General features: G+C 44.4%; 2 protein-coding genes across 5 annotated transcripts in view; both read right to left on the bottom strand.

Annotated features, from left to right (window-relative positions):
- Window positions 1-12,287, bottom strand: part of EXO1 (exonuclease 1) — a 32,542-nt gene extending 20,255 nt beyond the window's left edge. For 2 of the 4 annotated variants that reach the window (XM_036355075.1, XM_036355077.1), the window contains exons 1-8: window positions 12,154-12,286; window positions 11,220-11,669; window positions 9,735-9,908; window positions 7,824-7,943; window positions 6,364-6,487; window positions 4,208-4,345; window positions 3,136-3,348; window positions 860-1,047 (exon numbers count right to left, since the gene is read on the bottom strand). In XM_036355075.1, coding sequence (XP_036210968.1) covers window positions 860-1,047; window positions 3,136-3,348; window positions 4,208-4,345; window positions 6,364-6,487; window positions 7,824-7,943; window positions 9,735-9,895 — 944 coding nt within the window. In that variant the 5' untranslated portion in view covers window positions 9,896-9,908; window positions 11,220-11,669; window positions 12,154-12,286. Of the gene's footprint in view, window positions 1-859; window positions 1,048-3,135; window positions 3,349-4,207; window positions 4,346-6,363; window positions 6,488-7,823; window positions 7,944-9,734; window positions 9,909-11,219; window positions 11,670-12,153 lie in introns of those variants that run through there. The other 2 variants (XM_036355076.1, XM_036355078.1) reach the window with 2 other exon arrangements.
- Window positions 12,288-15,447: 3,160 nt separating this feature from the next.
- WDR64 (WD repeat domain 64) overlaps window positions 15,448-24,995 on the bottom strand; it is a 61,092-nt gene continuing 51,544 nt past the window's right edge. Inside the window, exons 24-28 of the mRNA XM_036354966.1 lie at window positions 22,098-22,286; window positions 20,149-20,254; window positions 19,574-19,654; window positions 18,345-18,458; window positions 15,448-16,046 (exon numbers count right to left, since the gene is read on the bottom strand). Coding sequence (XP_036210859.1) covers window positions 15,963-16,046; window positions 18,345-18,458; window positions 19,574-19,654; window positions 20,149-20,254; window positions 22,098-22,286 — 574 coding nt within the window. The 3' untranslated portion in view covers window positions 15,448-15,962. The remainder of the gene's footprint in view (window positions 16,047-18,344; window positions 18,459-19,573; window positions 19,655-20,148; window positions 20,255-22,097; window positions 22,287-24,995) is intronic.

Here is a 24,995-nt window from a genome sequence, read left to right as displayed (position 1 = left end):
AACCAGGAGGTCATGACATATGCCTGGGTTGTGGGTTTGATTCCCAGTGGGGGGTGTGTAGGAGGCAGCCAATCAATGATTCTCCCTCTCATCATTGATATTTCTCTCTCCATTTCTCCCCCTTCCTTTCTGAAATCAATAAAAATATAAATGGAAAGAAAGAAAGAAAAGTGTATTCCATTGTCACAGAAAATCCTCAGGTTTATAACGTCAATGGATGCTGACTTCCACACTCAGCACTCCCGAACCACGAACCACAAGCACATTGACGCATCTCTACTTGTCACTGCAGGAGCTGGCTGTGTCCTGCAGCAAAGCCCCGAGGCCTCGCTTACTCCCTCTCCGGCGGCCAGCTGAGTGGCTCAGGCTCAGGCTCGGCACTGCCCAAGTGAGTGGCCAGTGGCTGTGGGAAGGGCACCCTCATTGGGAGTCCTCGCACACCCACAACGCCTCCCCTAATACATCCAGCTTGCTGGCCACAAGTGTTTCTCTTAGGTGTCCCCTTTGTTTTTGTTGTTGTTTTTTTAAAAGATCTATTTGGCTCCATTGGAGGATTCACAGACCAGGCAGCATTCCTAATGCTGTGGAAAGGAGTTGTAAGTGTCACCGTTGGAATACGTTCCTATCAAGTCAAACTAAGTAATTAACAAGCTATCGCGAATGAGCCGCAGATTTACAAACAAAAAGTTGCTCTAAGTTTTCACCAGCATGCTAGTTAAAATGAACAAAACACAGATTTCATTATAGAAAAGAAAGCAAGAAATAGTCGGTAAGCTTTTCACTGAATGTCTCCCTAAAAATGCCACTAGGGACACACGGAGGGACTGAAAAATCCTACCACATGGTTCAGAAAGGATACCGCCCAGCATAGCTCAGCGCTGCAGGGTCAATGTCATCTCCGTAGTCATTCAGAGGGACGAGCTTCCTTCTGATGGGATCGAACACGAGCTGGTAAAGGAAGGTGTTGTTGGCCCGAATAAAGCCTTTGATGTAGTCCTCTGGGACTGTTATGTTCATCTTGAGGTAATGTCCAAGTTTCTTGATAACCTAACAACGGATGCAAAAATATTTACGCGTTATCCACAAGAATACAGAATGTATTAGCCCCAAGACCCATCTGCTTACATGAGAGGATGAGGAGAAATAGAAAAACCAATTGTTTTTATCTACATTAAAAACCTCTACCAGCAAACACAACCATGTCAGAGCACTTAAAATGCTGTGTTTCTATAACAGTATTTTCTTTGCATCTTCTCCTATTAATCCAAATAATGAGAAATTCAGTTGCACATCAAGTTTACATTCCTAAGTACATATTCTTCACACTCAAAGTCCCTTTTATTCAGAAGGCAAAAAAACCAAAACATACACGACTCGAGAATTAAAAACCCCCAAATATTCTTAGATCACATTTTGAAAGGGAAATTGGCATTCTAACCCCTACTAACAGTCAAGGATGATTAAAGCTTGACGTGGTTTTAAATAGTTTCTATCAAACTCACAGATGGAGAAGGGAAGACCCAGAGAACTGAAGGGATCCAGGAGGCCAGGGCCTGACCCTCCATTCCCAGCTCTCCCACCGTCTCCCTCCCCAGACACCACGATGCTGCACCAGCCTCAGCCCTGAGGACGCGCGTTGACCCTTGGAAGGAAAAGGGAACTCTGCTCTGCAACCCGAGGGCTTTGGAGAACTACCCAGCGGGGAGGAAGGGCCAAGACAGCAGAGCAATCCCAGAGCAGTGATGCGAGCAGAGATGTGATGTGAGGATTACAGGCAGCGTTTCCCAGAGGCTCCGTGACACCTGGGATAGCACAGCAGATCGCGGGAGGAAGAGACGAGAACCCGCCACCTCCCGTTAAGCCACATCACAGAGATTTACGTACATAAACGTGCAATTCTCATCATTTCATTTGTTTTACAAGACATGGTTATTTTTCATAAAAACGTACCAGCTATGTTAATATGTAATGAATTTATTATTAATTTTAAATGAAGTCATAAATAATTTCAACTTTTAATTTCTGATTTGGTAAATGTCAATAGCTATAACCTATATAAACCAAACTACCACCACCAAAAGCTTTTAGGAGTATAAAGGGGCCCAAGCCGGTTTGGCTCAGTAGATAGAGGGTCAGCCTAGGGACTGAAGGGTCTCAGGTTCGATTCTAGTCAAGGCACATGCCCAGGTTGTGGGCTCAAACCCCAGTAGGGGCCGTGCAGGAGGCAGCCAATCAATGATTATCTCTCATCATAGATGTTTGTCTCTTTCTCCCTCTCCCTTCCTCTCTGAAATAAAAAAATATATATATTAAAAAAAAAAAAAAGAGTATAAAGGGATCCTGAGACCTAAAGATTGAGAACCACTACATTGAGTAATAGGACAGAGATAAAAAGATGGTACATTTTGCCCTAGCCGATTTGGCTTAGTGGATAGAGCATCAGCCTGTGAACTGAAGGGTCCCAGGTTCGATTCGGATCAAGGGTACATGCCTGGGTTGCAAGCTCGATCCCCAGTGGGGGGCGTGCAGAAGGCAGCCAATCAATGATTCTCTCTCATCATTGATATCTCATCCCTTCCTCTCTGAAATCAATAAAAATATATATTAAACATTTTTTTACAAAAGATGGTACTTTTTTTAAAAATATATTTTATTGATTTTTTACAGAGAGGAAGGGAAAGGGATAGAGAGTTAGAAACATCAATGAGAGAGAAACATCGATCAGCTGCCTCCTGCACACTCCCTACTGGGTATGTGCGCGCAACCAAGGTACATGCCCTTGGCCGAAATTGAACCTGGGACCCTTGAGTCCGCAGGCCGAGGCTCTATCCACTGAGCCAAACCGGTTAGGGCAAAAGATGGTACGTTTTAACATTATTCCTACCCTAGAATATTTTAAATAGCCCTTAAGTCTCTATATTACTCATTTTAAAAACCACTAGTTTGTAATTGCTGAAAACATGGCTCATTATAGTTGCCAAAAGCAAAGTTCTAGTGTCTTAGTCATTTTATTTCAGTGACACATTATTGGCTACTAACGTAGTATAATATTTAAAATCCATATTCTTAGTGTTTTATCTATTATTTAAGAAACGCTTCAGAAGTCGAGTATGACCCTTGGTGAGTCCCTCTTACCTTTACAATGTCTGGGTTATTGGCCAGCCTCAGCACTTTGCAGGCCTTTGCTAACCCAATCCCGCGCAGTGATGAGAGATAGTCACAGCCTGAAAGAATGCACATGTACCGAAACTTCTCCTCTGTGAACACATCCCCAAGCTGTCTGCACATGCCCAGCCGAGCCTGGTCAATTTCCAGTCCATTTCCAAACTGGTCCATTTTTAAAATCACCTTTAAGAGGAAAGGAAACTGTTAATACCTATAAGGGCCATTTTTATTTTTTATTATTCAATTCACTGCAATATTTCTAAGAAACCTTTCTTGTTCTTCATCAGGGCAATGAGAGAGCTGAGACAGGTCGGCCAGTTAACTACTGTCAAATCCGTAGACAAATCAAGGTGAAGCATGGGCTAGGACTCTTCACACAAGGAATACCCTTTCTACACCTTTACCTCCTACCGACATTACAGGTTGTCATGGTGATCAGATAGCAATTCATACAGAAAGCACTCCCCCCTTACCTACCTCTGTTACTTTTTAAAAAGTAAACCGTTTTCTTATTGTTAAAGTAAGACATGTTCACTATAGAAAACTTGGAAAACAGAAATTCCAAAGGAATAAAATAGAAGTGGCCCTAAATCTCTCATCTATTGCTGTTACCCAGCAAATCCTTTTGACATAGATCCTTCTAGTCATCTATGTATAGATGATAAGAATAACAAAAATGAGATCATCCTATATTTCTGTATCTTAACTTTCCTACATAATATATCATAAAAATTTCCATTAAACAGTTTATACACAATCCCATTATAAAAAAATTTACCTAATCTAATTGAAAAATATAAAGTAAATAATTATTAAAAAATAAGACTAAGTCTATATTCTACTAAAGAATTTGTACAAAACAATAAAATGCTCTAACCTTAAGTTTAGTCTGAAAAAGCACCCAGATTATACAAATATCAAGCAGCAAAACCCGTCTTTTCATTTTAAATATAACTATTAACACTGTAAGAATTTCAGGTATTAAATGAAATATTACTGCAGAGGAGAAACTTTAATTCCCTGGTTCACACTATTTTAGCACCTTTTTACAGCCGAAAGCGAGGAGATCAGAGTCCTCCGTGACGATGGCCTGTACGATGCCAGCTTTGTTCAGATAGGCCAGCTGTGCATCTGCTTCGTACGGCGCCACGAGACAGTCGACCCCCTGAGCCCGAGCAGCCTGTGGGAGAGGGGCAGTCAATGTGCAGAACAGCGTCTGGAAAGAACTGAACAACTCCCTGTTTCAAATCCATTATATCACCAGCTTCACTGTTCACTTTTATTTTTTTAAATATAGTTTATTGATTTTTTACAGAGAGGAAGGGAGAGGGATAGAGAATTAGAAACATCGATGAGAGAGAAACATCGATCAGCTGCTTCCTGCACACTCCCTACTGGGGATGTGCCCACAACCAAGGTACATGCCCTTGACTGGAATCGAACCTGGGACCTTTCAGTCCATAGGCCGACACTCTATCCACTGAGCCAAACTGGTTAGGGCTCACCATGCACGATTTAATACTATTTTCAAAAATCATATCCTTGCCGGAGCCGGTTTGGCTCAGTGGATAGAGTGTCAGCCTGCAGACTGAAGGGTCCCAGGTTCAATTCTGGTCAAGGGCACATGCCTGGGTCACAAACTAAACCCCCAGTAGGGGGCGTGCTGGCACAGCCAATCAGTGATTCTCTCTCATCTTTGATGTTTCTGTCTCTCTCCCTCTCCCTTCCTCTATGAAATCAATAAAAATATCTATAATAAAAGCATCATTAGACCAGAAGTCCTTCTGGACGTCCTTCCGGATGAAGCTGGGGCTGCGAGGGAAGCCCGGGCCCCGGGTGCCAGAGGGAAGCCAGTGCTGGCAGCCGGGGGAAGGAAGGCCTACCCTCACACGAATTTCATCGAGCCTCGAGTATACATATAAAAATCATATCCTTTCAAGTATGCTTTTTCTACTTTTAGTCCTAGTATATAATGAGCTGATCAGATAGCCACTGAGTCTTTTTTTTAAATCAACTTATAAATTTGGAGAAAAGAAACACTGCTTTACACGGGGAGGGGGCCAGTAACTGTAAGTCACAAAAGACAAGTTTCCATCTGAAGAATGGCTATGCTCCACCTGCAGACTGAAGGGTCTGGGTTCGATTCCCCTCAAGGGCACATGCCCAGGTTGCAGGCTCGATCCCCAGTAGGGGACGTGCAGGAGGCAGCAGATCCATGATTCTCTCTCATCAATGATGTTTCTCTCTCTCTCCCTCTTTCTTCCTCTCCGAGAAAAAAAAAAAAAAAAAAAAAAGAATAGCTATGCTCCAAAAGTATCTGACATATTTAGAGCTCTAAATCTATTTTCCCCATGAAAATAACAGGCTCTCTTGTCAGACTACAAGAGTCTACCTAACATTGAATCTAATCACCATAGTTATAATCCCAGTTGTTTTCGAGCAGTTTGAACACAGGCCTGAAAAGGGGGAGGGAGGGCTGGGACTGTGGGCACGTGGACACTAATATTTGGTGATAGAAGACTCGTCTAAGCAGAGCAGATGGGGTAGCCTGGAAGTCTGCAGAGTTCCCAAGTCAGCGAGGGTGGCTCAGGGTCTCGGACAGGCGTCCAGGCGAAGGGTCAGTAAGTGAAGACTCGATGCCAGTGGGGGTGGGACTGAGCCCCCAGCAGTGCACCCCTCCATCTCCGGGACATGCTGATGGGGGTCACCTAGGGTCTTCTTTAAAAAGGGAGAGCTCAGCTTATCCCTCGGGCTTTCTCCCTTGGAAATGCTGAATTCCATCTAAGCAAACTGTTCCCTTCTTGCTGACATTAGCCCTCTCCAGGAGGTCAGGCCTACAATAATTCCCCTCCCTTCATCTCCTTGCTCTCCCATCAATAAACAACTTACAACCAGCTTCCATGAACGTCACTATTTGTTACTTAGGCATCATTTCTATTTTTTAATCCTCACCCGAGGATATTTTTCCATTGGTTTTTAGGGAGAGAAGAGAGAGGGAAAGACAGAGAGAAACATCGATGTGAGAGAAACACATTGACTGGTTGCCTCCTGCACAAGCCCCGACCGGGGCCCGGGCCGGGGAGGAGCCTGCAACCGAGGTATGTGCCCTCGGAAGGAATCGAACCCGGGATCCTTCGGTCCGCAGGCTCTCTCCACTGAGCCACACCGGCGAGGGCGGGTTATTCCTTGTTTGCTTACTTTAATGACGTTGTGGGCCATCGCATGTGTGATGTTGACGCAGCGGGTGAAGCATTCTCTGGCCTCCGAGACCTTCCCCTCGCGAAGAAGCTGCTTGCCCTTAAGGAGGTTGGCTTGTCGTCGCCTGCAAGGAACAGGAAAACCCAGAGCTGGATCAAGAAACTATGATACAACTCGAATGCGAAGCCTGGCTCATTTGAAAGTGCGCCCCTGGTCCTTGAGAGCATTAGCCCACAGGCCCTGGGCTCCTAAGCAAAGAGCAAGCCCTCTCTAGGGCGCACTCACGGCCAGCTCAGCGGGCTCTGCCACAGCAACGCCTCTGTCAGAAGAAAGTGAACCAAGACGCTTAAGAAAACGCGAGTCAAGGCTTTCACACCATCAAACCCACTTCCACGCGTAAAGGGTGGAACTGTATCTGCACACAAGGAACTTGAGGAACGCTGTTTCTGTGAGCTTCCCTGTGAAATCTATTAGAGAACAAGCTTCAGAAAAACCAAAATAACATGATGAGAGGACATAAGGACGGGTGATGACCACATAGTAAACTGTAGAATCAAAACTCAGTAAGGAGCCGAACCGGTTTGGCTCAGTGGATGGAGCGTCGGCCTGCGAACTCAAGGGTCCCAGGTTCGATTCCGGTCAAGGGCATGTACTTTGGTTGCAGGCACATCCCCACTGTGGGGGCATGCAGAAGGCAGCTGATCGATGCTTCTCTCTCATTGATGTTTCTAACTCTCTGTCCCTCTCCCTTCTTCTCTGTAAAAAATCAATAAAATATATTAAACCTTAATTGCTTTCAGTAATCACACTGGTGGTGGGAGTATTAGTCTTGTTGAGTATATCCCCCGTTTTTACCATAGTTTGTTACCCAGAGTCAAGTGAAGACTGAAAATATTAAATGGAAAATTCCAGAAATAAACAAAATTAGTAAGTTTTAGATTGTGTGCCGTTCTCAGTAGCAGGATGAAATCTTGTGCCATATCTACTTCACTCCATCTCATCCCATAGGCATCGTATCTCTACATCACAAGAAGGGTGAGGCCCTGGCCGGTGTGGCTCAGAGGATAGATAGAGCGTCAGCTTGCGGCCTGAAGGGTCCCGGGTTCCATTCCAGTCCAGGGTACATGCCTGGGTTGCTGGCTTGGTCCCCAGTGGGGGTCGTGCAGGAGGCAGCTGATCCATGATTTTCTCTCTCAACATTGATGTTTCTATCTCTCTCTCTCTTCATCTCTGAAATCAATATATATTAAAAGAAAATAAGAACAAGGTGAGTAGAATATAGGATATTTTGAGGGAGAAGAGACAGATCACATTTACATAACTTTTATTATAGGTTATTATGGTTGTTGTATTTTATTAAGTTACTGTTGTTAATCACTGTGCCTAATTTACAAGTTAAACATTGTCATATGTCTGTATGTGCAGGAAAACACAGTATGATAGGGCTTGGTTCAACTTACTCTCTTCTGGACTTCTCCACTTCCTTTTTAGAAGGCAAAGTACATCCATCAAACACAAGAATAGGCTTGATCCCATGAGACAGTAACATATTTACAAATTTCATGCAAAATCCTACATACCTATGAAAATAAAAGGCATTTAAAGTGTTTTGCATCTTGTAAGTAATACTTCTGCTCTTTTTAAAACCTGATAAAATGAATTATGAAAAGAGGTTTTTATTCTTTTTAAAGAAAATGTCTTCATAGAAAATGAACATTAATTTACATCTCCCATCATTTCATTAAAAACGGGGATCTTTTAATTCAAAATAGAAATAAAAAGGCATAATCTTAAAAAGCAATCATTTAAATCAAATATACCAGTGGTTCTCCACCTTGGCTGCACATTAGAATCACCTGGGAATCTTTTTAAAATCCTGATTTCTGGGCCTCATCCTCCGGAAATTCTGTTTCTTTGTTATGGGGCGGGGCCACAACATTAGTAACAAAGAAACAGAATTTCCGGAGGATGAGGCCCAGAAATCAGGATTTTAAAAAGATTCCCAGGTGATTCTAATGGGCAGCCACGGTGGAGAACCACTGAAATATACTCATCTTAATGAAAGACTCACTATGTTGTGCTTCTCTTTTTACTGAAAACTACTGACAACGACCCTTCGTTGGTCTTAAGAAGCAATGGAAAACCTGTATTCTTCAAGCACAGTTGCAGCTGCTTAAATGTAATGGTGGAAAAGAAACTGCTTTAAAACATGACCACAGCTCGGGAGTGGCAGGTGTGCCCAGACTGCTTCAGATCCCACAGCTGCAGGCTGCCTGGTCAAATTAACCCTAACAGCCCCAAACATTACCATGCAATGACTCCCCCCCCTTCCCTCTAAGAAACAAACAGGATTAACACATTTCACCTGTTCTCTATTGAGCTGAGGTAATACTAAGATCTGTGAGCCTTTCCTCTAGACCAGCGGTTCTCAACCTGTAGGTCGAGACCCCTTTGGGGGTCGAATGACCCTTTCACAGGGGTCGCCTAAGACCATCGGAAAACACTTATATAATTACATGTTTTTGTGATTCATCACTATGCTTTAATTATGTTCAATTTGTCACAATGAAAATGCATCCTGCATATCAGATATTTACATTACGATTCATAACAGTAGCAACATTACAGTTAGGAAGTAGCAACGAAAATAATTTTATGGTTGGGGGCCACCACCACATGAGGAACTGTATTAAAGGGTCGTGGCATTAGGAAGGTTGAGAACCACTGCTCTAAGAGATAGGTTATATATTACAGAAAAAATGTATAATTCATGCCCAAATCCCTGCAGAAAATCTGTCCAAAAATTGTGCTTGTTTTTCTGATGTTTCTATCTAAAAATAAAGAGGACATCAGTCCTGCCTCAAATGAGGTCGCGGAGTTTATAACTGGATGTCAAGACGGCTCCAAGGGAAGGAAAAGGGAGCCACACGCCCTTGTCCTTTGAAGCGGACGCCTTGCTCCCGTAACAGGACTTAGTGTTGTCGGCACCGGAGGAAGTAGGCGTCTGAAATCACTATGGATTCTCAGAACACTGTTTATCTCAGACAAAAAATAATAGGAGACGATTTGGGGGTTTTGTCCATCGGTGTGCTGATGGTCTGGCTTAATCCAAGTAAAAACTAGGTCTCTATCACAGAAGGAAGTCATTCCTGACTTGGCAATGTTCGAAAACACACTTTTGGATAAACCTGGCACTGAATAAAAAATAAGGCATTTTTAATTTTTTTAAAAAAAGTGTCTTCATAGGAAATGAACGTTAATTTACATCTCCCATCATTTCATTTAAAAGGGGGACCTTTTAACTCAAAACAGAAAATAAGGCTCATTCTTCCTTGGCAACAAGCTACTAGAAACATGAGGTCCAGACTTACTTATCGGTAGGTTCGCCTCTGGCTAGTTTTTCAGCACAAGCAATAGCACCTTTGTGAAGCCAGCAATACGTATCCACGGCCACCACCTGCCCCTTGTACTTCCTCACGTGGATGGGCTCGGAGGCGTCTTTGATAAACTGCAGTAATCCTTGTATCCCCATCGTGCCAAGTGAACTACATGGCGTGAGAGGAGAAGGGGAAAACAGCAATATTTAAAGGCAAATATACATTTACCCAAACGTCTTAGGAAAATAAAAACAAAACAAGAAAAAGAGAGTCTGGAAACGAGTAAGGACCTGTTACTATTGAGATATTTGAGAATCAGTGTTCTCAAATATTTTAACTGGGCTCCTCCCTGTCAAACAATTTCCGTAGTCTAGAATTTTCTTCCCAAAGTGCTTTCCCACATGGGATCATGATGTGTGCTCCAAGCCCTTAACACAGTACTAGACACATGGGAGGTATTGAAGAGGTCTGAGTCTCTCTTCTCTAAAAATGCATTGCTGCCCGGCCGGCGTGGCTCAGTGGTTGAGGGTGGACCTATGAACCAGGTGGTCACGGTTCGATTCCTGATTAGGGCACATGCCTGGGTTGCAGGCTTAATCCTTAGTGTGGTGTGTGTGTGTGTGTTTGCAGGAGGCAACCAATCAATGATTCTTTCTCATCATTGATGCTTCACTCTCTCTCTCCCTCTCCCAAATCAATAAAAATATATTTTAAAAAAACAGCAGCAGTCCTGGCTGGTTTGGCTCAGTGGATAGAGGACTGAAGGGTCCAGGGTTCGATCCCCAGCAGGAGGCCTGCAGGAGGCCGCGGATCAATAATTCTCTCTCATCTTGATGTTTCTATCTCTGTCTTCTCCCCCTTCCTCTCTGAAGCCAATAAAATAATATTAAAAACAACAGCAACAACAGGAGTTGTGGAGGCAGCCACAGTTCCAGGATCTGCCCTTGACCCCTGGATTAGAGTTAAGGATCCAGTTCCATCTGCCCATTTGGTGAAGAGCAGCTGAAGCAGCTGATTAATGATTCTCTCTCATCATTGATGTTTCCCTCTCTCCCTCTCCCTTCCTCTCTGAAACCAATAAAAACATTAAAAAAAAAAAAGAGGCACTGCTAAAACCGATAACATTGTTTTGCTATGGCATCACTCTCCCTCTACGCAGGCATTATAAGAGGCAACGTGCAAATGAGGACGGGAGTGGAAACTCAAAACGGCTTGTAGGCAGGCAGGCGTTTCAACCAAAAAGTGTAATAAATGCTTCAGGACAAACGCTTTAACTTCCGACCCCTTCCACCCAGGTGGCACCCCCTGAGCCCTTTCTGTACAGAAACTGCGGAATCCCAGCTCCCCACGATGAGCGGAGGCAGCAGTGGGCACTGAGCAGGTGCGTGGCATTTCATAGAGTGAGTCTCTCCCCGCAAACACCGCGCTTGGGAGGAAGGGAAGGAAGCAGGCGCAGGGTCGGTCAGAAGGCAGCCTCACCCTGCGGATCCCGGACTGAAGCTCCGATGCCCGCTGCGCTAGTCCAGCGAGTCCCCAGATGCCAGCAGCTCGCAGAAGCTCAACTGCAATCGCCGCAGGCCATCCGGATGCGGCTGGCCCTCCAGCCACAGTCCCAGAATCACAATGAGTCTCCCTCCGATACCGATACCGTCCTCACAGAGCGCTTCCTCGCACCGGGAGGGAAACTGGCGCCGCCGACATTGCGTGAAACGTGGTTTCTTCTGAACTAGGTAAATGCCCTCGGATGCATGTTGTCTGCTCGGCCCAGGGGCAGTGACGGCGCGCCATAGGCCACCGGTCACTCCCGGAGACCCCCGGTGGCGCCCGAGGTGCCGTAGCAGCTGCACCCGCGCCTCCTGGCTCCTAGGTCGCCCGGAGGTGTAGGGGCGAGGCCCGCAGGCCCATCCCAGAAGGCGCGTGTTCCTTGGCCTGCGGAAAGGAAAAATGTACTTGTCACCATTTAACCAATGGACACGGGCACCAGGGGGTGAGGGCAAGAGTGGGGGTGGGAGTAGAGGGAAATGGGGGGATAAGGACACATGTGTAACACCTTAATCAATAAAGAAAAAAAAAGCTGGGAGATCGCATGCGAAAACGGGACTGCGAGCTTTTGCACAAAGACGGGGGGGCTGGGGTCCGACCACCGGGGCCGGGCCCGGCAGGGAATGAATGGCCTGCAGGCCACGCGGACGGCCCCTCGGTTCACGAACTGCAGCCCCCGCCAAGCCCAGCACGTTCCCTCGGGACCCCACACCCTCCCGGGCCACGAGCCGCATCAGGCAGCGACCCCCCCGCGCTCCCCGGAGCCCGGCTGCAGGGTCGGGGGGCGGGGAACCACGCAGACCCCGAATCCCCAGCCCGGAATGTGGGGGCGCGCAGACCACCCCCGCCGCGGGGACCAGCAGGAACCCACCCAAAGCCTCTGCACGGCCCGCTCCGTTCGCTTCTCGGGCAGCCGGGCAGGGGCTCCGAAACCCGGCCCCAGCGCCGCTGACTCCCCGGGGTCCCGGCACTAGAGCGGGGCGCCGCCGCGCTGCACGGACCAACCTTTCAATTTGCGCGGGACGGCCCGCGGCCCGCCCAGCGGAAGTGACGTCACGCATCTCCGCGCCGCCGGAAGGGCGTTCTGCCCGGAAGCGACCGTGGTCCCGTTGCCCTGCGACTCCGGGTGCCGCTGCCCGCCGGAAGCCCATGCAGCCTGTGGAAGGGGCGGGAAGAGCTGAGCTGATTGGCCAACATGGAATGGCGCCAGGGCGTGGAGAATTGTTTCTCGCGCGGGGGCCGCTGGGAGTTGTAGTTCTCCCGCGACCGCAGCCTAGTTCAGAGCTGCTGAAGTTCTAACCGCCTCCGCGTGTCTTTGTTGTTTTTAAAACCTAAAAAAGGGCTCCAGGGAAACAGGAGGTGCAGCATGAGCTCTGAGAGACTTTAGGAAGGGACAGAGGTGGCGCTTGGTAAGCCATTTAACTAAGAAGGGACAAAGGTTCTCTCCTTCCTGGCCTGGCTCCTCGAAGCCCTCTTCATTCTCAACTAGGCTTTAACCTTGGACTACATAGATCTGAAAACCCACAAACATAGTTTTGTTTTGGTTTATTTTTACTGTATTTTTTTATTGATTGCAGAAAGGAAGGGACAGAGAGAAACATCAATGATGAGAGAAAATCATTGATCAGCTGCCTCCTGCCCGCCCCACAATGGGGATGGAGCCCACACCTGGGCATGTGCCCTGATGGGGAATTGAACCAGCAACCTCCTGGGTCATAGGTCCAAGATCAACCACTGAGCCACGCCCACCGGGCTGGGTCACACCTAATCTGACGAACCTGTCACTTGCTCTTCAGATAGGAATTCCAGTATAAATTCCTACATTTTTTCCTACATTTTTCCTACACTCTAACATGTAACAGTGAGACGTTATTGTTTCCACGTGCATTTCTCTGATTGCTAACGACTGCGAGTATTGAGTATTGCTTTCTAGGTTTCCTGTTGTATATATAACCTAATCATAACTTTCACCCATTTTTGTATGTTTCCTGTTTTTTTTCTTGTAGGTTTTCAAATCTCTTGGGCACTTTGCTCTATTTTTATGCCCTGTTTGTGAGAAGTGTTGTCTCTAGTTAATTTACTTGTGCTTATGATGCATTTTTAAGTTTTAAATTTAGTAGGTAGTCAGTTATCCTAATATTATCTGATTTCATCGAAAACAATTATGATATTTGGCAAAATAACTGGTGTCTTTGTTTTCTTCTGCATTAGTAATCTCTCTGCTTTCCCCAAATACATTCTTCCCAGAATGTCAGTCAGTTGTTCAAAAACTGTGTTGTCTCTTTTGATCCACTAGAGGGCAACACTTGCTTGAAAGAAACTGCTGTCCCTTCCTATATACTGCAGCGGTTCTCAACCTGTGGGTCGCGACCCCTTTGGGGGTCGAAGGACCCTTTCACAGGGGTCGCCTAAGACCATCGGAAAACACATATATAATTACATATTGTCTTTGTGATTGATCACTATGCTTTAATTATGTTCAATTTGTAACAATGAAAATACATCCTGCATATCAGATATTTACATGACGATTCATAACAGTTGCAACATTACAGTGATGAAGTAGCAACGAAAATAATTTTATGTTTGGGGGTCACCACCACATGAGGAACTGTATTAAAGGGTCGTGGCATTAGGAAGGTTGAGAACCACTGCTATACAGTAAATCATGCTCTTTTCTCTGAAAGAGAGGAAACTGGCTGAAATAAGCCTTACAGAAAATAACTAATTTCCACTTAAATAACTGGAAATCACATAGAGGAGTTTGGACAAAATGTAAAAGCTATTTTTTTAAATATAACAAGTTATATAATAAGGATTCAAGGATTTTTTTAAGTGAAAAAAAAGAAAAAGAAAAACCAGTTAAATTTATTTTATATGACTTAATTAACATCTCATTTATTATTGATCAAATTTAGATGCATTTTTATTTTTCACATGAGTCCCCATTGGTGAAATGAATCATTTGGTCCAAGTAACAAAATCAATGAGTTAAAAGAATTAGTAAGTGATAACCCCTAGGAAGTTCAGATAATCATTCAAGTTCTACTTATCTCGAGTCATTTCTAGACTAAATGAAAATTCCTCCTGACTTTACCTAAGAAACTCTGAACATTTTCTTCCACATGACAGTTCCCTGAAAAGACAAAGAACCCTTTGCCGTGCAAGTGCCCAAGTAGATGCCATCGCTGAGCCAGAAAGCAGGTTCTTACCAGACGCCCGAAGCTACTGGTGGTGTAGGCAGTTACACGGACAGGAAGGTGGGCCAGGTCAGAAGGACATCAGGGTGGAAAGCCATAGGTGCCTAGCAATGGACAATCCATGGTAGGGTGGGACTCGCCCCAGGGTGACTTTTACCCCCTTGCATATGGCTCATCTTGGGGTTTGGAGCCCCTGACCTTTCCTCCCAAGAGGTAACATCTAGTTCTCAGCTGTATTTCAGCTCCAGGCCCAGATGAGCAACAAAACTTGCCACTGCTGAAGGCTGACGGTAGGACCAGCTGCATGGAGTAATGACCCCTGCCCTCCTGCCGCCAACCAATCAGTGGAGCTCACAACCCTGAAAGGACACCTGGAAAGATGCTGAATGATCTATTGAGACCTTCCCTGGGGCCCCCCTAAAATCTCCACCTTAAAGCCCTTAGGAAGGATGACGCAGTGCCTCTCCCTCCCAGGAGCCACTGCCTTTCCCTCCTCTTCCCTCCCTGCCCCGGGCACGTCACCATCAGCTTCCTCTCTACCAAGCTCCAAGGGCCCTTCCTTTACCTCTACCACCTGTTTCCTAAGCCCATTGCTTCTAGGAATCTACCTCTGTGATTCACCCAATAAATGTTCTCTTACAAAAAAAAAAAAAAGCTAGAAGGTTGACTGGTACATTTTTCCTTTTAATAACAATTCTTTTGTATGCCACAGCAAAATAATGATCTCTTTTTCGTTTTTATTTCTATTGTTGAGAGTATTACAGATGTTTCTCCCCCATTGCCCTCCTCTACCCGGATCCCACCCCGCCCTAGGCCTTCCCAGCCCTATTGTCTGTGTTCACGGGCAGTGCAGATATACATGTAAATTCTTTGGTTAATCTTTCCAGCTTCCTCCTACCCCCTCCTCCTTGAGATTCCTCAGTCTGTTCTATGTTTCCATGCCCCTGGTTCAATTTTATTCATCAGTTGAATTTGTTCATTCGATTTGTTGTTCATTTATTTTGATGTTTAGATTTGATTGTTGATGGATATGTATTTATTGCCATCTTATTGTTTATATTTCTGATCTTTTTTGTCTCTTAACATGTACCGTTGGATAATTCTGGCTATGAGTTAGGCTGAACAATGGGGAAGGTGGAAAGGTAATAACTAGGGCCATATTATTTTACTTATGCGATTGATTTTCTCTGTTTCCTTTGTCATTTTCCGACGGTACACAAGAAACACTGCCAGTTTCTTAAGTGCATTTCAATGGGTGAAAGATGTTGGCCGCCTGGCTGCTGGCAGCTTGCTTGGCGTTCAGAGCTGAGGCCGCCTGCGCTCCACGAATGAGCTTCTCCAGGCATCAGCGGGTCTGAGGGTACAGAGAGGGTGACAGTGTCTGAGGGGCCCTCGCTTTCATCCTGAAATAAAGCCCGACCTCTCTTTCAGGCCGTGCTTTCGTGCAGCTCGGCCCTGGCAGCCAGCTCTCATTTTTCTCTTATTTGGGGATGACTGGGAAGAAGAAAGGTGACAGGTTGATCTGTGGGACTAAATTCCTCTTCAGACTTTTCCTCCGCTGCAGCTGTGAAATAAAGGATATGTCAGTTAAGAGCTAGCCTTGCAAGACAAACATAATTTTCTAGAGTCAAGTTGCACCACTAATTAAAAAAAAATGTATTTTTATTGATTTCAGAGGGTAAGGGAGAGGGAGAGAGAGAAACATCAATGATGAGAGAGAACCATTGATCGAATGCCTCCTGCACGTCCCCTACTGGGGATCGAGCTCACAACACGGCCATGTGCCCTGACTGGGAATTGAACTGTGACCTCCTAGTTCGTAGGTCAATGCTCAACTATTGAGCTACGTGGCCAGGCTGCACCACTAAGTTTTGCAGAGATTTTCATCCTCCTAGAAAGAAAGTCTATTTATTCACTTAACTATCCTGGGTGCCTCCAGGGCAAAATGTTTAAAAACAGAAGGGGGCGCTACCGAACGGTGTAGGGCATGGGTGGAAGAGCAGACGCTTTAGAAATAGTTGACTGGGCAGTTATTCATTCTGTCACTCAACTGCCCAAACTGTAAAGGACTGGTTAAAGCGAAACAGAGCAAAGCAGCTTGCTAAGGTGGAGACACAGCAGAGAGATACTGTATAATAATATCGCCAGCGTCCAGTGACTTACAGGAAAACAGAATCCAGTGATGATCCCACAAATGAGAAAGGAAAGTTCGTTTTGGTTGGAATTGGGCGTGTTGGGAAGTTATACATATAAAATGTTGGACTCATTAAAAAATCACATCAAGAAGTGTCTAATATTGTCAATCATGTTCAGCCAATATTTACAGCAAACATCAATTTGATTGTATAGTCCATGATGGGGAAGAAGAGAGAGAAGACAGAGAGGAGAAGAGCAGATGTAGAGAGTTCCAAGGTAAAGAAAAAGACTGACGGGGCCCCAAGGTGAACATTTAACTACCTGCAGCCTGGGCTTCGATACTCATGGGTCACGTGACTGCTCCTTTTTACCCCTAAGACCAGGTGGGAGACTTCGTTCCCCAGATCAATCTGCTAACGGCTGAGGCAGCTTCCTAAACTTCACTGATCTTTCTTTTTTTTAGTTTCCTACATATTTAATACCAGATGAGGTAAAGCAATGCACATATGGGGCATAAAATAAACCAATTATAAAACTATAACACTCTTGATTTTCCTGTTAGTTTTGGATTATTTATACCACTGTTTTTTATCCATCACTTAACAAATTAAAAGGAACTGATATAGCCCTAGCCAGATGGCTCAGTGGATAGAGCGTCGGCCTGCAGACTGAAGGATCCCAGGTTCCATTCTGGTCAAGGGCACGTGCCTGGGTTGTGGGCTCGATCCCCAGTAGGGGGCATGCAGGAGGCAGCTGATCAATGATTCTCTCTCATCATTGATGCTTCTATCTCTCCCTCTCCTTTCCTCTCTGAAATCAATAAAAATATACTAGTATTAAAAAAAAAAAAAGAAAGGCCCTAACCGGTTTGGCTCAGTGGATAGAGTGTCGGCCTGCAGACTGAAAGGTCCCAGGTTCGATTCCGGTCAAGGGCATGTACCTTGTTTGCAGGCACATCCCCAGTAGGAGGTGTGCAGGAGGCAGCTGATCGATGTTTCTCTCTCATCGATGTTTCTAACTCTCTATCCCTCTCCCTTCCTCTCTGTAAAAAAAATCAATAAAATATATATATTTTTAAAAAAGGTTGATTTGCCTTTGTTAAAAAAATAAATAAAAGTAAATAATTCTTATAATAAAAACTCTTCTATTGCCAAAAATTCTTTCTCAAACAATTGGTAGAATTGTTGATAACAAGAATCACTCATATTTTCTTCATTAAGGGCACAAGCTAACAAAATTAGGGTCACGTTTTCTATATTAAACTAGAGGCCTGGTGCACAGATTTGTGCACTGGTGGGGTCCCTCCGCCTGGCCTGCGGCCTCTCACAATCCGGGACCCCTCAGGGGATGTCGGAGAGCCAGTTTCAGCCCGATCCCTACAGGCCAGGCCGAGGGACCCCACCAGAGCATGAATCCATGCACAGGGCCTCTAGTATGCATAGAAGATCTTTGGTTAATCTCTTCCCTCTGAGATTCATCAGTCTGTTCCATGTTTTCATGCCTGTGGTTTCCGCTCCTGCGTTGAGTGTCTTCCCCCTGGTGGTCAGTGCTCGTCCTAGCTACCAGCCGGTCGGCCAGTAGCTTAGGCTTTTATAGATAGATATAGATATAGACAAAGCAGCTTTTGGTTGTTGTAGTTGTTTGTTACCTGCTATTCATTTAGGTGCAGAGGATACCAACCCAAACAGAAGTGGGAGGGGCCACGGAATGCCAAGTGCTGACTTACTCTCTCATGTTGAACGTGGCCTGCCTTCTTCTTTCCTGGGAAGCCGTCGGAAGACTCCTTTATGACCTCCGAGCCAATGAGCGGAAGGAATTTCAGGCTTGTGGGGCTCGGTACCTGCGAGCCACAGCGAAGAGCGAGACATGAACTCAGGTGATTGCTTCCGTCACGTGAATTCAGGGGAGGGGGATAGGGAGTGAGAAGTTCCAGCTGCTTTAAAATATACTCCCCGTCACAGTTGCCCACTATTAACTCTTATTGTATTTTATTTTTAATTAATCCTCACCCAAGGGTATTTGCCCATTGATTTTTAGAGAGAGTGGAAGGGAAGGGAAAGAGATGAGAGAGAGAGAGAGAGAGAGAGAGAGAGAGAGAGAGAGAGAGAGAGAGAGAGAGAGAGAGAGAAACATTGATGTGAGAGAGACACATTGATTGGTTGCCTTCCACACGTGTCCTGACCAGGGTTGGGGATCAAGCCTGCAATGGAGGTACATGCTCTTGACTGAAATAAAATCCAGGACCCTTCAGTCCAAAGGCTGATGCTCTATCCACTGAGACAAATGGGCTAGGGCCCCACTATTAATTCTTAATAGTTCACCCTCAGCATCAACCTGCAGCTTAAGAGTTTGATACTCATCACAAGGCGTTTTGGGCAAGGAGGGGTAACATTTTAAGAAATAATAAGTTAGAATTAAGTTGAAATATTTTATCTTCATGTTATTACTCTCGGTTAACCGATTGGTTCTTTAATTTGACAGAGGTGATCTGGAATGGAGACCTGAAGGATGAGGGGGAATTTGGAGGGAAACAAGAGGCGGATGAATTCTGGGCAGGGGGGCAGCACAGGCAAAGTCACTGAGGAGGAAGGAATGCTGATGCTTAAGGAGCAGCAAGTAGTCTGGCTCAGCTGGAGGACAGGGGTCACAGGTCAGGCGGGGGGCCAGAGCGTGAGAGGTGTGTGTGCCAGGCTAAACAGTAACGAAGAGCTGGGATAAAGCTCAAAGCAGTTCCCTGTGGTGGTGTTCCACGGGGAAGGCAGAGGCAAGTGATCAAGGCTGCCGCCACACAGACCGAAGGCCTCTCGGGGTCGGACACAGCCTGGTGATGGAGACATCAGTCAGCCCGGTGGTGTGGATTTTCTCCGACCTGGCTTGGGAGCCCAGGGTCGGGAATGAGATGTGAGATTCCCTATTGTCCCGTCACCACTCCAGTCCTGGAAGCATTCAACTCACCCTGTATATGGGCAGAGAACCAAAAACAATCCCCGCCTCTCTGTTTTCAGTCAAGTAACTTTCCAAGGCATGCTTTCGAATCTGCAAAACAGAGGAGCGGATGTTTAATGAAAAGGGCACATTCCGTGAGCGGCAAAATTCCTGGGTTCAAATTGACTCTGCCACTTCTTAGCTGCAGGGCCTTAGGCAAGCTTTTGCCATTCTCCTAAAAATTTATTTCTTACTGATTTCAGAGAGGAAAGGAGAGGGAGAGAGAAACATCAATGATGAGAGAGAATCATTGATTGGCTGCCTCCTGCATGCCCCACACTGGGGATCAAGCCCACAACTGGGGCCTGTGCCCTGATCAGGACTCATACCATGACCTCCTGGTTCACAGATTGACGCTCAACCACTGACTCACACTGGCCGGGCCCAGGTCTGACTTCTGACTTACAGAACAGTCAAGTGATTAATGTGTTGTTTAAACCACTTGGTTTGTAGTAATCTCTCATAGCAGCAATAGCAAATTGATAGACTGTACATATGATAATTCAGGAAAGCTACAGTATTCTTGTTGGGTGTTTAAGAATTACCTTGGGAGAAGAAAGAGACTTGAAAAACTTAAAATCATGCTCCACTTTGAAGGGCTTAGAAGGCGTCCGTTTGAAAAGCAAAGCCATGGAGCTCAGCCTCTGCCACCTGCACAGGAGGATATAGAAAAGCTGTTACGCACCTATCCACACCTTTCCCCGCTGGGTCCCAACCCCCCGGCTCCCATGGCTCCAGCCCTAACGATGCCACCTGCGCAGGAGGATACAGAAAAGCTGTTACGCACCTATCCACACCTTTCCCCGCTGGGTCCCAACCCCCCGGCCCCCATGGCACCAGCCCTAACGATGCCACCTCTGTGCCTAAGTCTTATTCCCTCTGGCTCCCCAGATTTCTCTCCAGGTGAACGAAAGAGATTTCTCCTAGGCCTGAGCATTCCGTGCTGTTAAATTCATTATATAGCCATTGGGAAAAGTACTGCACAGTAGGGGTGAGGAAACCTTGGGTACCAAACCAATGCTTGATATTTGGGTGACTCGGGGAAGCTTCTACTTAGTTAAAACTTACTTTTGCATATGTTTAAAAAGCCATAACTAAGCATTGAAAACATCCTATGTAATAAAAGGCTAATATGCAAATAGACTGAATGGCGGAAAGACCGGTTGCTATGATGCGCACTGACCACCAGGGGGCAGACGCTCAACACAGGAGCTGCTCCCTGGTGGTCAGTGTGCTCCCACAGCGGGAGTGCCGCTCAGCCAGAAACCGGGCTCATGACTGGCGAGCGCAGTGGCAGGAGCCTCTCCCTCCTCTGCGGCAGCGCTAAGGACTCTTCAGCAGACTTCCCTCGAGGGGTCCTGGACTGTGAGAGGGCACAGGCCAGGCTGAGGGACCCTCCACCAGTGCACGAATGTCGTGCACCGGGCCTCTAGTTTAAAAAAATCATATCCCACAGGCATCTTAGACTTCAACCTGTCCAAAACCAAACTCAGTATCTTTTTTCCCCAGTTTTATCTTGTGTTGGTTTCAGACGTACTGCTTAGTGGTTAGACAATCATACACACGATCTTTTTTTTCTCCAGACCTGCTTTTCCTCTTGTACATTCTGTCACAGTGATGTCAGTAAAGCTGAAAATCTTTTATGTTGTCCATAACAAAAGCTCATTTTGCTTTAGTCTTTATATGCCCCACGTGGTTGAGCCTCCACCTATGAATCAGAAGGTCACGATTCCTGGTCAAGCCACATGCCTGGGTTGTGGGCTCAGTCCTCAGTGTGGGGCCTGCAGGAGGTGGCCGATCAATCCTCATCTTTGATGTTTCTATCTCTCTGTCTCCCTCTCCCTTCCTCTCTGAAATCTAAAGACTTTTCTTGCTTTATCTTCTACCATGTCTTCTCTAATTGCTCCCTGAATGTTAATGACTATATAATAGTGTTTCATCATTTTGTGCCTTTGCTTAGGCAATTGCCTCTTTGGTTTTCTTTATTTGGATAAATCTTATTTGCTCCTCTTTGATTATCTTAGGAATTGATATTCTTAGTAGTACTATTATACTGAACTAGAGGCCCAGTGCACGAAATTTGTACACTGGTGGAGTCCCTAGCGGCTGCTGGCTGCCGGCTGGGTACTCCCTCCCTTCCCCTGGCTGGCCCCGACCCCTGGTTGAACTCCAGGAGGACCTCCTGGTGGAGGGGACAATTTGCATACTACACTTTTATTATATAAGATTGTAAATCTTTGTGCACCCGCCCACTGGATTGCAAAATAATTGAAAAGTTTTGAGTTTTTCACCTTTGAATTTTTCATGTCCGGCACAGTGTTATGGTATCATAATAGTTTTATTCTTATTCTTATTCTTATTATTATTACTATTATTTCTAAATTAGCAATAATCACACCTTGGATAAGCCTCATTGGCTACAATACTGCAACTGTGCAAAGCTGATAATAGCTTAATTCTTGTCTGGTCTCTAAAGGAAACCCAATGACCTTACCTTTGCCGGTCAAATACCAGAGGATAGTCATATTTTTGTTTATTTTCTGTGAACTTGCTCTCTTCTTTTATTTCTATGGGGTACTCATTAACATCACAAGGCAAAATGAAATCAGTTGTCTGTGCTAGGTCAAAGGACCTTCGCTGTCCAAAATACCCACAGTAATGACCATTGAGGGCATGCCAGAGCCTAAGGAAAGGCAAAAGATAGGAAGAATACAGTCACTGGAATTCAGTGGAAGTTATTTTGTTAACGACAAGGTTTTTTTTGTTTTGTTTTTTAATATATTTTATTTTATTTTATTTTATTTTATTTTATTTTATTTTATTTTATTTTATTTTATTTTATTTTATTTTATTTTATTTTATTTTACAGAGAGAAAGGGAGAGGGATAGAAAGTTAGAAACATCGATCAGCTGCCTCCTGCACACCCCCCACTAGAGATGGGCCCGCAACCAAGGTACATGCCCTTGACTGGAATCGAACCTGGGATCCTTGAGTCCGTGGGCCGACGCTCTATCCACTGAGCCAAACTGGTCAGGGCTAACAACAAGGTTTTCATTATGGATTTTAAACTTGAGTCCAGAACTCTTTTCATTAAATATATGGATCTAATCATAACATAAACATTTTTATTAGCTAGAATTCTAATCTACAACAATTTCAGAAAATGTCAATTTGAATTTGGACTTATGATATCCATTCATTGAAGCCAGAAAATAAGGAACAGGTTTTTCTCCAAATAATACTGCTCGTTTAAGCTAATCAGAGCTCACACTGACTCTGTTTTTTTCTCTCAGGATTGCTTTGGCTAATTGGGGTCTTTTATGGTATCATACTACAAATTTAGGATGTTTTGTCCTATTTTGTTCTAAAAATAACTTTGGTATTTTGATAGGGATTGCCTGGAGTCTGTAGATTGCTTTAGGCAATACGCACATTTTAATAATGTGAATTGTTCCAATCCATGAACACAAATGTCTTCAATTTCAACAATGTCTTATAGTTTTCAGTGTATAGGCCTTTCCTGCCTTTCCTCTCCTTTGTAAGTTTATTTCTAGGCATTTTATTCTTTTCATTGTGATCATAAGTGGGATTGCTTTTTTTTTTATTTTTTCTTTCAGAGATAGTTCATTGTTAGTATTTAGAAACACAACAAACAATTTCTTCATATTGATTTTGTATCCTGTAACTTCATTATATTCATTTATCATTATTTTTTGTGTGTTTTGGTGTGTTTTTTTGTTTTGTTTTTTGGTTTTTCGCTGGAGACTTTACGTTCTTCTCTATATAACTAATATATGATGTGCAAAAACTGACAGTTTTACTTCATTTAGTTAATGTGGTGTTTCACATGGATTGATTTTCTCATGTCGAGCCATCCTTGCATGCCTGGGATGAATCCCACTGGATTGTGGTGTAAGATCCTTACAATGTGTTGCTGTATTTGATTTGCTAATATTTTTTTGAGGATTTTTACATCTAGGTTCATCAGCGATATCAGCCTGTCATTTTATTTGTTGATGTTATCCTTACCTGGGTTTGGTACCAGGGTCAGATTTGGCCGTGCACAATGAGTTAAGAAGCATGAACTTTCTGGAAGAGTTGGAAAGGGGCAGGTATTAAATCTGCTTGGAATGTTTGGTAGAATTTACCAGGGAAGCCATCTGGTCCTAGTGTTTTGTTTTTTGGGGAGGTTTTGATTACTGTTTTAATTTCTTTACTATCAGTCCATTCAGGTTTCCTAATTCTTCATGATTTAATCGAAGAAAGTTTTATTATTCTAAAATTTTGTCCACTCCTAGGTTGTCTGATTTGGTGGCATGTAGCCATTCATAATGCTCTTTTATAATGCTCTGTATTTCTGTGGTAACAGTTGTAAATTCTTTTATTTATTTTAAACTTGCTAATATACTTTGAAGCCTCTCTTACCTAAATTTATTCTCTTAAGAGGACAATTCATCACCATAATTTTAAGATATTTTCATATGTGACAATTTGTCTCAATAAATTTAATGACATTTCTATTAATACATATATATTTGTGTTTTTAGAATTTTATGTATGTATATATAGCATTATAAAAGCAATTAAAACAAGTAGGCCTTATATATCATGGTGACTATAGTTAATAATACTATATTGTATATTTGAAAGTTGCTAAGAGAATACATCTTCAAAGTCCTCATCATAAGAAAAACATTTTTATAACTATTTGTGGTAATGGATGTTAAGGAGACTTGATGTTAACTAGACTTATTGTGGTGATCATTTTACAACATATACAAATATTGAGTCATTTACTAATGTTATATGTAAATTATACCGTAATAAAAGAAGGCCCAATTGGCATGGCTCAGTAGTTGAGCATTGACCTATGAACCAGGAGGTCATGGTTTGATTCCCGGTCAGGGCTTGCAAGCTTGCCTGGGTTGCAGGCTTGATCCCCTGTGTGGGGCGTTCAGGAGGCAGCCAATCAATGATTCTCTCTCATCATTGATGTTTCTATTTCTCTCTCCCTCTCCCTTGCTCTCTGAAACCAATAAAAAATATATTTTAAAAAAAGAAACATCAATGATGAGAGAGAATCATTTTTGGCTGCCTCCTGCATGCCCCCCACTGGGGATCGAGCCCACAACCCTGGCATGTGCCCTGACTGGGAATCAAGCCATGGCCTCCTGGCTCATAGGTCGATGCTAACCACTGAGCAATGCTGGCCGGGCTCTGTGACTTCTTACTGACTTCTGATTCTGTGTCTCTTCCTGTGGGGACCCTGGGCTTGGGCTTACCTCTCTGAGCTATCCATCTTGCTTAATTCTTTGAAATAAGTCTACAAAAGCCTACTTATTGAAAGTACTTTTTTTTTTAAAGTACTTATTATACATTGGAACACAGATG

This window comes from Myotis myotis, unplaced genomic scaffold (genome assembly GCF_014108235.1).
Source record: "Myotis myotis isolate mMyoMyo1 unplaced genomic scaffold, mMyoMyo1.p scaffold_m19_p_21, whole genome shotgun sequence".
In the NCBI taxonomy this organism is placed as follows: domain Eukaryota; kingdom Metazoa; phylum Chordata; class Mammalia; order Chiroptera; family Vespertilionidae; genus Myotis; species Myotis myotis.
The sequence above is the reverse complement of the archived record's forward strand: the minus strand, read 5'-3'. Positions and strand labels throughout refer to the sequence as shown.